The 16,152-nt window shown below is 38.9% G+C and overlaps 1 protein-coding gene across 1 annotated transcript in view; it reads right to left on the bottom strand.

Annotated features, from left to right (window-relative positions):
• pkd1a (polycystic kidney disease 1a) overlaps window positions 1-14,653 on the bottom strand; it is a 60,205-nt gene extending 45,552 nt beyond the window's left edge. Inside the window, 1 exon segment of the mRNA XM_055225227.1 lies at window positions 14,209-14,653. Coding sequence (XP_055081202.1) covers window positions 14,209-14,471 — 263 coding nt within the window. The 5' untranslated portion in view covers window positions 14,472-14,653.
• Between the last annotated feature and the right edge of the window lie 1,499 nt (window positions 14,654-16,152).

Below are 16,152 nucleotides of genomic sequence, written 5' to 3'. Positions count from 1 at the left end.
AGAGGAGCAAAAGCGAGGGATGGTAGTAAAAGAAGGAGAGGTGAGAGAAATGGAGTAAGGGAGAGAGTGAAAGCCGAGAGAGAGCTCTGATAAAATCATTAAAAACACTCAATAATAGGATGCCCCAGTCACTAAAAGTCACACCTCAGATTCAGACCAACCCTTTATGTCACAGTACCACTAATAGTAAGATAGCTTTGGCTGTTGGTATGGAAGAATCATTTCCAATTTTGGTGTAGTTACAGTTACATTTTTGGTTGCATTTACACTTTGGTTTGGTCCTGGTTTGATCTCAGTTTAGTACAAAGTACAAGTTCTAGCCCAAGTATAGTCCAGGGGTAGTTTCAGATATAGTCCCAGTTTAGTGCCAAATTTGATGTCATGCTCTACTGTTCCTGTCCGTAAAAGGTTTTGGTTACTGTTGGACCTTCAGATTTTAATGCTAAGGTATACCTGGGTTAGTCCTAGTTTAGACCTAGTTCTGTTTATAACTTAATCTTAGTTCAGAGATGAGGAAGGCTGAAAAGGTAAAACAGGGTATAAAACATATAAATAAATACAAATCATAAAGGTTTTTGTTTGTGGATGTTTTTGCTATACAGGTACATTGGTCAAGATTAATTGTTCTGGTTTAGATCTGATTTAGTCATGCAATGTGTGATGTGTATTAGTGCCTAGGGTCAGTGTCTGTAATATGGTATAAATAACAACACAAACACTGTGGAAGACACTAGATGGCTGATGACAGTGAGAGGTCAGATTAATGTGTGTTTACCATGACCATCTAACGTGACCTCCTTCATGTTGATTAGCAGCAGGCTCCTGTTCTCTGAGCTACCTACCCCGCCTGGACACACGTGGCTTGACTTTCACACACACACACACACACAGATACACACACACATACGCACATATGGTTCTGTTTTACTTACAGTGTGGCCAATGATCTAACCACTCCTTATAAGGCCTGTCTGGTGCCACTTATTCTGAGCTGCAGGATGAGAACACACTACAAGCTTCACTGGCGCTGCTATACAAAGGAAATGAATGAATAGGAGCTGGTTTTTAAGCTTTCTAGTTAAAACAAATAACTAGGCCAAAGAACTTGAATATATGAGACGAACGAATACAAGAGTTGAAACTATTTCTCCCCATAAAACACAAATAACTAAAAACTGAGCCAAATACGTAACTGTTATGTATTCATAAAGGAACTGCTAGTAAATTTGTGACGTCAATCACTACACATCCACAACTGAAATCTTGAGCTTTTAGGTGGAAGATAAATGTCTACAAGGCAATAAAAAAATGTATTTAATTTATTATTTATGAAGGGATATTTTGCCTCTGTTATTATTTTCAATTCAATTCAAGTTTATTTATATAGCACATTTAAAACAACCTCAGCTGACCAAAGTTCTTCACATAAAAGTCAACAAAAAACAAATAACAGGATGCATTGTGAAAGAACAATAAAACATCAAGATGTCCTGTCTAATTAGAATAAAATGCCAAGGAGGAAGAGGCAAGTTTTCAGTCTAGTCTTAAACTGCGTTAAAGACTGAGAAGATCCGACAGGTACAGGGCGCTCTTCCAAAGTCTGGGCGCTGCCACAGAAAAGGCTCTGTCACCTTGAGCCTTGCTCTGGACACAGCAGCAGGAGCTGGTCAGCTGAACTCAGGTGTCTGGGTGTAGTATAGGGCAGCAGTAACTCCTTCAAATAAAGAGGACCCATAGAGTGCACACATTTACACATAATCAGTAGCATTTTAGTGTTAAATAAAAGAATGCCCATATATTTATAGTGTCTATTGTCTGCTTAAGAATCAACAATGTCCTTCTACTAAACTGCAGTGCAGCCAAAACAGAAACCACTACTTCTTATACAATTCAGATGCCACACAAGTTTGTAACAGTGACAAACCCACAGGGCTGCTGGGACATATGGAACTATTTGAAAATCGTCCAGAAATTAGCATTGCCCAGAGTTGCATTTGTTTCAATAAATAAATAAATCAGTGATGGTTCTACATAGACTATAAATTTAAAGTCCTCCATGTCTGGGGCCAAACAAGACTGCATGAAAATGTGTTTGTCTCTTATGCAAATAAACAAAGGCAATAGATCCAAATAGATTTTGCAGTGCACTGATTGGAGAGAAACATGTTGCATTGTGGGTAAGCGTTCGTCTGGTCACAGTAAATCAAGGGCTGCGCTCCACTAACCCACTAAAAACAGTCTGCTCTGTGGTCTCTTTCATCGACCCCCTCCTTTCCTCCCTCGATCATTACTTCCACTCACTTCCTGTATTTCCTCCAGTGCTCTGTTTATGTGCAGTCTACAGGAGTCATGTGAAGAAAGCGCAGTGGTGGGGACTAAACAAGACACTCAAAATTGCTCCAAGATGCCGAGAAGAACAACTACCGCTACTTTTGACTCATATTACAGTATTAACCAGGTATGAGTAGGTTTCTCAGAAAACTATTAAATACAATCTTCACTGAATAGATTTATTACATATATTATTGTAGGTGTAAGGAAGCACGCTGAATTTCTCTTGGTTGTTTATTTTCTGAGCACATGGACTATGGTAGACCATTACCCACGCGAAGACAAGAGCAAAGAACAGACCAGCAAGTGAGGAATAAAACCTTCACATCAACTTGTCGGCATAGCAACCAAGTGCCACATACAAAAGCAGTTACGTCAACAACTACAACACACAAACGGTTACAAGAACAACAAAAGGTGTCAACTCTGAACTAAACACAAAATATCAGATCATTATAATATTATAAAGAACACACTGTAAATTTAAACTAATTTTGTTTTGTGTTGAAATTATTGTGTGATCACTGTGGTATCAAAATCATTATTAAGTATCAAGTCTTTATTTTTAGTCATAAAAAATCTAAATTTGTATATTTAAATATCGGGAAAATACAGCTTAGTTTAGCCTTTTTACACAGTACAGTAAACAATGGTATTTTGGTCAATAAATAGAATAGGGAGTAAAAAAATAGGAGACATGCAACTAATTGTCGGAGGCAGGAATTGATATCATGATGTGCTCCGGCCAAACCTCTTGGCCTTAGAGGAGCACGGACAATGGAATTAACTTTTATGGAATTAACTTTTTTTTATTTTTTTTTATTTCATTACTATTATTGCTTTTATTTTTAACAGAGATTTAGCATTGTCCAAGACATATCAAATAACATGAGTATTCTGGGTAATTTGGTTATTTCCACTGACTCACAGAAGCTGACTGCGTTTTGGCTGCTGTGGTTGGGACATCAGGTAGAACTTGTGAACAATGCTGCACTGTGAGCTGCCTATGACCAAGCTCCTACTTTGGAAACTGACGTAGCCTAAACCAGAGCTGCCAACCACCCCTCCATCTGGGGTGGGATCTGGGGGAAGGGGCTGGTTCTTTCCCCTGTTCTGAAGATGAAATTAGGGGCTCGGGGATCTTGCGGAGGAGGTTTTTCGCTGATTGCTCTTTAGTCTGTATATTTTGCACCAGCACTCCTCTCTGCTCCAGAACATTGTGTCCATTTTTCCAGCTGCTGTAGCCTCTGTCTGGTGTCCAGCTGGCAAGACAAGACAGATGTGTGCACTTCACAAACACGCACCTCACACTGCAGCGTACTGTTAAAACAACATTTGGATTATGGCTGTCAAAATAATAAAAATAATATGATTCAAGTTATTAAAATCCTAACTATTCTAACTAATTAAAACTGAAATAAGCTGAAGTGTCTTGCTCAGGGATACAACAAAAATGCTTAAAGACATAGGTGGGTGAGTCCTAATGTTTAAATCTATTATTATAGACAATATAACACAGACAGGCAGACCCAAAGCAAGAGCATTACAAGAAAGAGCCAGCGCACTCTGTCTCTGTGTTAGGAGCAAATCTGGATGCCTTTTCCCCAAAATTTCCAAACTGAATATTCAGAGAGAATCGAATTTGACCCGAGGCTGCCCATTTCTTTGTAAAGTGCACAGTGTTATTTGTCCTTTGATGTAAATTAGAAGAGTCGTTCCTAGAGACCAGAATCAACTCTTGTTAACTTCTTGGCTTGCTTTGCGCTTCTGTGGTGGCTGTTATGCTCTATGGTTAATATTACCACAAAGCAGAAGTTTGAATTTATATAAATAGTTCATGTCAATTAATTAAAACGTGAAGATAAATAGTAGACAAATCACGTGCTTTCTCCGGGGTCGCTCCCACTAGCATTAGCAACAGGTTTGATTGACAGCATTGTCCCGCACCACTGGATGACCAGGGAGTGGGCGTTACCTTCAACAGCCTTGCTCCGAACTGGCTCTTTGGTTGCTATGATACTTGTGGTCGGAATTCCAAATATGTAATTCGGGTCCAAATTAGCCGCTATAACTGCTAGCCTCAATGAGGCTCATTTGGCTGGAGCACTTCTTTAGTCCATTTCTTTATACAGTGTATGATTTCTGCTAGTATTGTTACAAGAGAATTACAATTACAATTGGATTTTTTTTCTGATTGATGAGGGTAGAATATATATTAAGATAATCTTTGAAGTTCATATGATCTAATCTTTTGAAGACTCAAAGCTGCCATGTTAATTTCAGTTAATTTGCCATTGTAACAGTTTATTTATTTTATTTTATTTATTTATTTAGTTAAAGGACAATGTGCAGTTACATTAACAAGATGGCTGCACTAGATTTAGCATAATGCTACTTTCCATCTGTAGTCCTAAAACAACAATTAATACAACAATTAAACAGCAATTAAACCAACAATTAACACGTACAATGTAAAAACAATACAATACAAATCGGTGCAAGAATTCAAAAGTGCAGATTATTCAGTTTTCAGCAGACTAATAAAACAAGTAATATAGCAACAATAAAATAGTAAAATAGAAGTGCAGCATGTATTTTGACATGAAACCCCTTGCGTCCTTCATGTGTGTCTCTGACCTCTGATCATAGTCACTCAGGTCCATCTCTGTGGCCTGGACTGAAGTTTAAATGCAAATCACATCTTTATCCTTCCTCCTTTCAAAAGACCAAGGCCAGATGCCCAAACAATTCAGACAGAAATAACCTCAATGCATAAGCAGCTTCAATGCACAGATGCCCCTTTGCAACAGATAAGCACCAGACAAGTGGAGGCACACTCACACACAAGGATAATTACATTAAATATTGGATTTAGAGCTGACATTTCCTTAATTTTAATGAACAAAATTCATTTGTGAGATTTTGGAAACAATAACCTTTCATTCTGCCAAAGAATTGCATGATTTATATAGGCCTACCTATGCTGACAGCTCTAATAAGATTCATATTAAAAATAAGCCCAAAGCGAGAGTAACAACTGCTATGGCACATTTATCTTTCACCTTTGGCCAGCTCCTGTTTAAGGTCATAAGTGGGCACATTTATACAACTGAGATTAACAGAATAATCACAAACAAATAACTAGCTCTGTGCACAGCATCACACCAGCAAGCTCACTGTGTCTCAAAGCTTATGCAAACTATAAATATATACACACACATTATTTTTGTGTGTGTGTGTGTGTGTGTGGGTGTGTGTGTGTGTGTGTGTGTGTGTGTGGGTGTGTGGTGGTGTTTTAATATGTACAATAGTTTAAAAGTAGCATTAGTGTTAGCATTGAGACACAAACATCTCTCTTTTTAAACACAGAAGAGTCCTAGGGGTGATGCATTCATTTTATTTCTGTAGTTTTTAACATGTTGTCAGTGACATCCACCCGCAGTTCCCTGTCCACTGTCTTATTTTTAAATATTTATTAATTTTAGTGTCTTTAAGACAGGAAGTCGTGACACTAACAGTGAGGTTGCCAGGTTGTGCACAGAGCCAATTAGATCTGATATTTGGTGTGTGTTTAATTAATCAAAGGAGTATAATACATTTTTAGAATAACTAATGTATCTGTGAGAGAAAGTACAATAAATTCTTTCATTTTTGTCTTTGCCCCAGTAGTTTTTTGCATAGTTTTCCTTGTCAAAACCTGCACAGGTGAGCACAGTCAGAAAGAAACTAGATTACGCCCACCACAGAACAGTTTACATGACATTTGTATGTGCATATGTATGTGCACTATTAAGGCAATTCACCCAATACCTGTAGAAAGAAGCCACAGAACCAGAGTAACATGGGTACAATGGAAAGACTTAAGACATAACCCATTTAACAGTGTTTATATCCAGAACTATGGAATATTCAGCACATTCAGAGTTGAGAAAGACAATACATATTTTGTCTATTAAATCAGCTTACAGCTATCTAGAAAATCAGCAAATTTCTCTTTAAATTCTCCGTCAACCACACATCACAATATATCGCCCTTAATTTGCTTCAAAAATAAGAGCTAAATAAAGAACTTGGTTGGCTACTTTACTTTATTTACACAGGAAGACGGTACACAGAAGGTTTTTTTTGTTTTCATTTAAGACACGCTTTTTTTTAAACTGTATACAGACCATCAACAAAGGATGAACATACCTGCATGTTTAGAAAATAAAACAGCACCAACACGGGCCATCTGCATTTATTTCCTCTGAAACGTTTTGTCATCTTTTTACATTGACTAAGTTCTTCCCACTACCACCTTCAACGTCGCCCCATTGATTCATTGATGCTAAACTTACGTGCAGTGGCTCTATTTCCTTCTTTGATGCCAGATCCATTGCCTTTAACTTAAAAACTGCATCATATGCATTTCTTCGTGTGTTTTCCATGATGAGGCTGTGTGCATGATGCACAAAATGACAGTTCAGAATCAAAACTAGCGTATTCTGCAGTGCATAATCTTTCCCCATGTCTGTCTCACTTTTGTGTTTACATTTAGAGAGTAGCCCCGGTGGCTGTTAGCCAGTAAAAATCTATAAATTAGCCGCACCGCTGTATAGGCCGTAGGGTAATGGTACTGGTAATGGCTTAAAGTCCAAAATTTACGGTAAATAAGTATTGGCTTCAAAAACTAGTCAGAGTTAGAGGTTTGTGCTTTTAAAGATCTTTACAGTTAAGTGCAGAGTGAGACGTCCTATTTTCAATTTCAATAGTTGATCTTTGACATCTTTTGAGACTAGATTTATTTTCTTTTTCATCTTGTATTTAAGTAACTAAACACAGTGTGGAGGATCTGATGAAAAAAATCAATGAAAAAAGCCACTCTTAACTCTTTTTTTTCTGGCACATTCAAAATGTGTCTGGTTTTGTTGATGATCATTCTGTATAGAACACACTTCTATACTGGCTCTACTGTATTTCATAAGCCCAGTTATCTCTCAAATGTAGTGTGGCCAATGTGTTTTCTGCTTTGGACCAATCTTTCAAACTGTCTGGAGGAGAGAAGAAGTGTAGTGCCCAAGGACCCTTCTCCAGACCCTGGTCAGGGGCACCTCACTGTAGGATGAGCCACACTGCACATATTTGTCTTACATATTGTTGATATTTGTTCAGGTACTTTGCCACCTCTAATATGGAATAAAAGTTTGGAAAATGCCAATGAATGAATAAATTGTCCAAACAGATGAGAGCCACTGTAATGCATTTTGAACAGTCAAATGTACAAAAGCATTTGAAACACTGCACCGAAGCATTTGCTCTGGGTGAAAAAGTGAATGATTTGCAGTTTGAACAATGACTTTTTTAAATGTCAGTTCTGATCCCAAAAATGTGCCAAAGCAATTAAGAAACACAGTAATATATAAATAAAAAGTGCCTCTGTGCCTCCCCCCCGCTAAAGCTGTACTATTACTCTTCAAATACATACAGATTTACACAAACATACAAGGCAATACCATGAACAGGCAACACAGTTATTTTTACATATTAAGACAAGGTCACGGGTCCCTTTGTTCTCAAATCATACTGCCATGTAAAGTAACACAAAGAAGTCTATTTTTATACATAATAACATCTAGGCCACTGTATACAACCGATAATTGACTTCCCTGTTTGTTCATTGACAGATAAAATAGATACAAGAGATTATTCACAGGGGTAATTAATGAGAAGGTGCAGACTGTTGGATGTGACATCTACAGTAGTTTATAAACAATATGACACATTTTCCACACTTAATCCAGTCTTAGACCTCAGCGACTGTGGCCTTCACAAATGTTTTTCTTTTATGATGTTTGATGTTGTGATGCAGAAAATATTTCTTTACAAATTCAGTTTTACATATTATTATTATGTTTTGGGTTTTTTTTGGTTGATGTCATTACACAACTGTTTTAATAATGATGGAACAGAGACAATAGAAACTATTAGTATAATTTCACATAAAATTTCATTAATTCTCAAAAAATCCTCTAAAATCTAATCAAAGTCTTACCAGGCTACCATTTGTAATTACATTGGCCTACACAGCCCTGTTGTATTTTCACATATCATCACTAGATGCTATTTATGTTACTGCTACTGTTGACAGCATGCCAGCTTTGGCCTGACAGAAGAAGAGCAGAGAGCACAGGTGAGTGTGAACAAAAGCCAGAGCTCAATTTGAAATCGGGTAAAAATTCCTCCTTCCTTCTCCCTCCTCCTTACTTCTCATTTGCCTTTTCCTTAACATTTAAGAGCTCCGTCATGAGGTTAACACTAAGGACCAAGGAGGAGTAAGGAGCAATGAGGAGAAGGAGATCTCACTGCTTTTGGTGGATCTGAATGCTCATAACCAGCAGTGGGAACAACAGTGTTCAGTAAAAACTACAACACCCAGAAAACAGACTACAACAAGCACTGTTCATGGAAATGATACACTTGAATGAAATGAAATGTCTCATGTTCTAATGTTGATGATTTGTTGAACTCTGAGATTTCCAGTGTTTTGAATGTTCTGGACACCATTGCCCTGGTGGAAGGTTAGAATTGTTAAAGATAAGCAGAAAGCGCCATGGAGGAAGGGTGATTCAGTCAGGACCCAGAAAAGTGGCGGAGGGCCGAGTGGGAATGGTGCAAGTCAAAGCTCCAGGTTCATTATGAGATTTACAGAGAAAAGATGCACATGTACAACCACAGTTTATGTAGAACAAGGGAGAGGTATTTTTCTGACATTATTGGAAGTTGCAGTAACAACTCTCAACAAACCCTCCAGCTCCGCTGCCGTTAGAATTAATTTCTACTTCTAATTGAGTCTGCAGTAATCTTTAATAACAAGGTTCATGGCATTAAAAGTGCCATCAACTCCACAATGCAAATAACACCCTCGCAGCCACTTAGACATTTAGAACTGAGTCACTTTGCACCTGTGACTGACAAAACTGTCAAAATATTGTCACCAGTCTGAGTTCATCTACATGCTGCCTCCATGTGTTACCCACTAAATTTCTAAAGTCTGTGCTCAACAGTGCTATCTCCACTCGCTCTATGGAACATTCCCAAGCGCTTTGAAAACTGCGTTTATCAAGCCTCTCCTAAAGAAGAGCAGTCTTGATGCCACAATATTGAACAATTACCGACCAATCTCAAATCTGCCGTTTTTAGGCAAAGTCTTTGTAAAAGTGGTTTAGCAACAGCTTATTAAGTTTCTCCAAATGAACAACTCCTTTGACGAGTACGAGTACATAAGTCCTGGGCTCAGGTCTCTGCACTGGCTCCTGTGGCTCAGAAAATAGACTTTAAAGCAGCTCTGCTCATTAACAAGTCTCTCCATAGCCTAGCACCAACGAACATCTCTGACATATTAAAACCTGGAACAAACTTCCTGAAGATGTGAGACAGGTCTCTACTTTGACAATGTTTAAATCCAGGCTCATATGACTGAATATGACTGAAAGGTTTTTATTCTGTACTTTTCTCCTTTAATGTTAATTTTATGATAATTATTTGTGATTATTTATGTTTTGATTTATGTGATTTTAATGTCTTTCTTATTCTGTAAAGCATTTGAATTACTTTGTGTACAAATTGTGCTATATAAATAAACCTGCCTTGCCTTGAAGTGTTTTGGCATAATTTTAACTTTATCTGCCGTGTGGTAATAAAGGCTTTTCATAATTTTGTACTTTTTGAGTGTTTGTTTTTTAAACTGGTCCCTACACTGAAGAGCACCAAAAAGACAATTTTGCACAATTTCTACACATCCAAGCAACACTCCTGCCCCTAAATTTTTCTAAAGATATAACTATTGTGATGAACTTTAAAATCAAAACTACAATACATTTTGTATTAATTAAACCTTTAAAACATAATATTGCAACTCAAGTCTTGCTTCATGCCTGAAGACAATCAGTGCTACTAGAGAGTTGTTTCAAGGCTGGTGAAGCGAAACAAATACTGCAGCAATTTTTTTTTTATATTTTGAAGATGTTGTGTAGTCATGAACAGAGAAGGCTGCACGCACTTAGAGAAGGTTCATAATGAACAGTAAAGTTAAACATTTGCCTAAAGCTGATTGGTCCCTCTTTCTCAGCTCTCTTTCTCATTGACCTTGTGGAATGCTTCAGCCTCTGCAGATGATGTCATGGCTGCTGCCTGTCACCACGGAAACACAACAAATTCTCTGGTTTGGAGTGGAAATAACAGATATGGTAAAAATAAGAGACTGAAAAGACCAGGTTTTAACATCTACTTCTATTCCATTGAACAAAGCTAGAAGAAAGATATCAGTCCTTACTAACAATTACAATGACAGGGCAAAAGTTTAGAAATGCTATGTTCAACAATTCATGTTTCACTAGTAACAGTACATTTCCAAAGTATAAGATTTGAAATCAAGAAGGAGGGGTAAGCATTCTTGTCTACAAAAAAATCTAAGTATGATTCCTTGTGTGTAGAAAGGAGAAAACTCTGCCACACTGTTACTTATTTATAGAAAGCAGCAAAATTCGGCCCTAGGCCTTCATCAGGTTCATCAAGTTTTCTCCTTTCTAAAGTTTCTCTCTTCTGCACCTGTCCTCTGCTCTGCACCTGTGCTAGGTGGTGGGGAGATTAAGTATTGCAATTATATTTGCATAATATGTTAAAAATATAGGATTTTGTTCAGAGTTAACAACTGCAGAGCATTAATATTTGAGAGCAGACTGAAATATGAATTGATAAAATAAGAATCACATGTTTTTCAGAACAGGCATAAAAAGATTGAAGTGTTTCTGTGCAGACGACATTCTTTTATCTAAATAACTGCAGCCTTTACGATTCGATAATTGCAATGACACAAATTGTGATTGTGATATATTGTGCATCCCTCCCTGTAATTACGTGGGTTCTCTTTGTGTGCTCAGGCTTCCTCTTGTCGAGGCCAGCTAAACCTGCACACGTCAGGCTCATGCAGCTCTGCTGTAGCAATGTAGCAAACCATCTTATATGTGAACATCTGAATACACTGTGTGTACTGCACCTTGTACAAACAACTTTATTAAATTTATAAAGAGTGTTTCTAAGTTCATCATGTGCAGCTGTAAACCCTGCTTAAGAAGGACCACGCCTGTACTCTGGCATGGAAACCAGCAGCAGAACCACAAAGACCCAGGACATGTTTAGGGAAATGCAGTGACTGGAGTCAAGTGCCAAACTGAAGGCCTTTTCTTGGTCATTTTCCAAATTATAGTCACCATCATGGCACATTTAGTCTTCGAACAACAATCAGTCCTAAATAAATTCCTGTCCCACCTGCAGTTTGAGAACCTCCTACTTGCACTTATAAGAGAACAGCTTCAAACGGGTTTCAAAAAGGTTTAAAGCCACAGTACGTAACTTTTTCCCCAAAAATACTCTAAAATAAAAGCATGTTTTTCATTGTGGATGTTGTCTTTGCAATGAAAAACAGAGAAAAACATGCGTTCTTATTATGAGCAGATTTGCATCTCCACAAACCTTACTCGTATTTGGCCTAGAAAAAGGCCTTTCCCTGCTTGTTTCCATGGAAATGTTGTTCCTTTGACTATAATATTCCACAGTATGGCAGAAAAACTTATCTATCTCCATTGAAAATTGTCCGAAGTATGGTTTTAATTGCTATTTCCATTGAATCATGCAGTTGACTCCACTTCCAGAAAGTTGCACACTATACTTTAAGGTCAGTCTTGATAGGTCTTTGCTGATTATGGGACAAAAATGCCACCACTGCCACACTGGATGCAGTCACAGCTGTTAACAAATTTTAAAAAGGAAAAAAAAGGTATTTCAGTAACTACTCAACTATTGTAATACTATCTTCCTTCACTGTCTGCTGTGACAATAAGACTTAAACAGTGTACATGAGCGTATGTCAAACACAAACGCCGTATACAAAGTATTATGTCCACAAAGGAACCTCATTCAATAGGGAGCTTATAAGTTCAACATAATGCTCAATAATGAAGTCTACTATCAGCTTAAAAATGCATGTCATTGTTTGAGGCCTACTGTGCTAAACAGGATTCATGCATTATTATTATAATTATCTACAGCCCCTTTCATAAAAGTCAGTGAAAAGCTGCCAGTTGGCACCCATACCAGGACTTATTGTCCTGAGTGAGGTAGCTAGCATTAACTCATAGTTATGATTAAAGATGAATTACCCTGCACTAGTCCTCGCGTTATGGTTATACAGACGTAAGAAGTGCTTAATCCTTTATCCTTTATTTTCATGAACCCGTGAGACCGCATGGAAGCATTTATGTACTGCACACCAAATGCACACATAATAATCCTAATTAAGAGTATTAAGACAGAAACTCAACAACATAATTACATGTACACTGCTGCATGGAGGGGCTATACTTTCCAAGTTATAAAATCTGGTCTCACTACAGGAGCAAGTCCCAGAAGTGGTTTCTCTGTTGCATAAACGTCTGTGTTCAATAGCTTTATGATTAATGCAAGCTGAATTTCTCTGCAAATGTAATCTCAACTCTGTGGAATATATATGACACTGCAGTGCGCTGCCACTTAGAGAGACCAAAGAAAGAAAGACGGAAAGAAGGAGAGAAAGAAAGAAAGAAAACAGGAGTTTTAGAGAAGTAGTCTTTTACATCATTTGTCTGTATAAATAATAAAGGAAACATGTGTAGTAAGCTCAATTTTCTTGTTTGCATAGATTTGGTAATGCTTACTTTTTTATTCTGAATGCCCTTCCTTTCATTACCTTCTGTATCAAGGCTGGTATCCACACATTTTATTAATCTTTGCATCTGTTTGGGGGGATAAAAACTGGAGAATTGTAATAAACAGAGTTGAACTCTGAAATGTGCCATTTACCATGTGTTTGTATTTTTCAGCTTCCCATAGACAAAATATTACCCGGTCTCAGTGAAGAGTCACTCAGCTAAACAAAAGCCAATGATGATCGTCGTTGGTCCCCTCTCTGTAAGGCTCTATATTAAACTGATGCAATTAACCCTCCTCAACGATCTAATATTATCAGAGTCCAGCTGCAGATCTGTCTCTGATACATTCAGCGGGTAAACACTGCCATGTCCTCTCAGCCACAGCATTTTAAATACCACTTTGATTTTTGCTGTTTATTTTACAAAATTGTATAATGGGCTATAAATCTTCTGCTTATAACAATGGTGTTTCAGGTAAACCTTTAATTCCAATAAAAGGGACTTTTGTTAAATTGATAACATATGGTGTTGAAGGCACAGGACATAATGTTCTCACTGCAGCTGCAGCAGCTGCAGCAAAGACAAGCTCAATGTCTGACAGATCCTCCAAACAACACCAAGCAACTGTAGACCCTGGACAGACCGCAGCAGCAAGGGAAAACAGGAGGTCTGACACACCAACAGATTCAAAGGGCTGGAGATATGCACTCTCAGACGCATCTGGTGACAACCTGGGATTCCCTTTGGAAAAGATACTGCAATCAGCTGCTCCCTCCCAGTCCAGGAACTCATATTAAACTGGCCTTTTATCCAAACAATTGAAACACAAGTGTAACTGTAAATATGGCAGTTATTATCATCTGCCACATATTAGTCTTATTATCTAAAGTTTGATTAAACCTTCACACATCTGTCCACCTCTTCAACAGCAGCAATGATGCAAATCAATGATTTGTGAACAATGTGCCTAATAATGAAAACATTAACAGCAACGCCATAGATGAAGGTAAAATGGAGTAAATTATAGCTTTGTTTTAACAAGTGTGAAAAGTTTACACGTTTAGAGTAAGTAGAAAAGTGAAGTGTTTGTAGTTGGGCTTGTGGCATTACTATTTTTTGCGTTTTTATTTGTGAGCTGTGTTTTTGAACTCACAGCACGTTGGTGGCCAGCGGGAGGTCCGTTGCAGCTGGGGCCTTCTCCAGTCCGATGTTGGAGCAGTTGACGGCGCAGGACTGCAGGGGCCCCGGCAGCAGCACGCAGCTGCAGTTGAGAGGGCACGGAGAGCAGCCCCGCGGCTCGGAGCCCCACACCTCCAGGCAGCACAGCGCCACAAGCACGCCGGAGAACAAACCCAATCCCGGGACGCAGACGCCATGTTTTCGCTTGGATAAAGTCAGTCCATTTCCACAAGGCATAGCTCACTCACATCGCATCGCCTCTGCTGGTGTAAGTCCACTCAAAGAGGAAAAAAACAAACGTACACGAACGACCGTCAAGGTTTTCATGTGAAAAGAAGCACTTACATGTGGTTAGTGTTATTTTTGGTCGTTTTATCCCAGGTAATCCTTATAGTCGGAGCTCCTTCCTCTGAAAATAACGGAACCTCTCCAAAACTGTTTTAGGGGAAAAAAAAAAAAAGTTTTGGAGAACTTCCTCTCTCCTCCTCCTTGAGTCACAGGCAGTTCTTCAAGTCACCACCAGGGCGGCTCTCATAATGTCTCACACCGGGGTCTCCGCTTAGACCAGGGGTCGGTCCCCTGTTAGACAGAGTATTAACAATATGTGTAACAGTTTTGATTTGTGCTCTTCTTCTGGACTCTCTGTGTTTAATGTGTTTGAACCAGTGTCACTGTCTCTCCTCTCTGAGGTGGTCCAGGGGTTGAGACCAACTAACTGTTCTATGGACATTATTCCATCCAAGATACTCAAGCAGGTTTTTAACACAGTGGGTCCTTGTCTCCTCAGATTCATAAACAGCTGCCTAAGCTCAGGTTTTGTATCAACTGTTTTCAAGCATGCTGTGGTCAGACCTCTTCTAAAAAAAAACAACCTTGATCCTGCTATTCTGACAAATTTTAGACCTGTGTCCCACTTGCCGTTCCTGTACAAGGTCTTAGAGAAAATTGTTTTCTTACAGTTACATTCTTTTCTGGAAAGCAATCACATTTTTTGAAAAATTCCAGTCTGGCTTCAGGACACGACACAGCACCAAATCTGCACTGCTCAAAGTGCAGAATGACATTCTTTTATCCCTTGATGCGAAAAAACCTGTACTGCTAGTCATGTTGGATCTTACTGCAGCGTTTGACACCGTGGACCATTCTGTCCTCCTAACACGTCTGGCCCAACACAGGGACCTGTGTTGCAGTGGTTTAGGTCATATTTAACAGATAGGACTTTCTCTGTTATGATTGGTGACCTCTCCTCCTCCTCAGCCCCTTTGATCTCTGGTGTGCCACAGGGATCTATTTTGGGCCCTGTTTTATTTTCTCTATACATGTTGCCCTTAGGTGCAGTTATTTCAAATCACAATGTGTCCTTCCATCTGTATGCAGATGATTTACAAATCTACCTGCCAGTTGTTCCTGATTCCTCTGACAGTCTGGAATCCATCAAAAGATGTCTAGATGATATCAAACTGTGGCTGTCTCAGAATTTCCTCTGCTTGAATGAGGATAAAACTGAATGCATTGTGTTTGGAACATCCAACCTGCCCAGTATCGCAGCTCCTGGTCTTATTGCTTTGGGCCCCCATTTTAATCATGTTGTCAAAACCTTGGGGGTGAATTCGGACAGCGGTCTAAAATTTGACAAATAAATAGACTCTGTGGTCAGAGCAAGCTTTTTTCAGCTCCGCCTCCTGGCGAAAGTCAAACCCTTCTTGAGCCGAGGTGACTTGGAGAAAGCCATCCATGCCTTCATCAGCTCCCGCATAGACTATTGTAACGCTCTCTACGCAGGGATTAGCCAAGCTGATCTTCACCGCCTGCAGCTCGTGCAAAATGCTGCAGCCCGCCTGCTCACGAACAGTTGCAAACATGACCACATCACCCCTGTCCTGTACTCTTTGCACTGGCTCCCTGTCCAGTTCAGAAT

Source organism: Periophthalmus magnuspinnatus, chromosome 1, assembly GCF_009829125.3.
Source record: "Periophthalmus magnuspinnatus isolate fPerMag1 chromosome 1, fPerMag1.2.pri, whole genome shotgun sequence".
NCBI lineage: Eukaryota > Metazoa > Chordata > Actinopteri > Gobiiformes > Gobiidae > Periophthalmus > Periophthalmus magnuspinnatus.
Note: the sequence above shows the minus strand (reverse complement) of the source record. Positions and strands in the feature narration are given on the sequence as shown.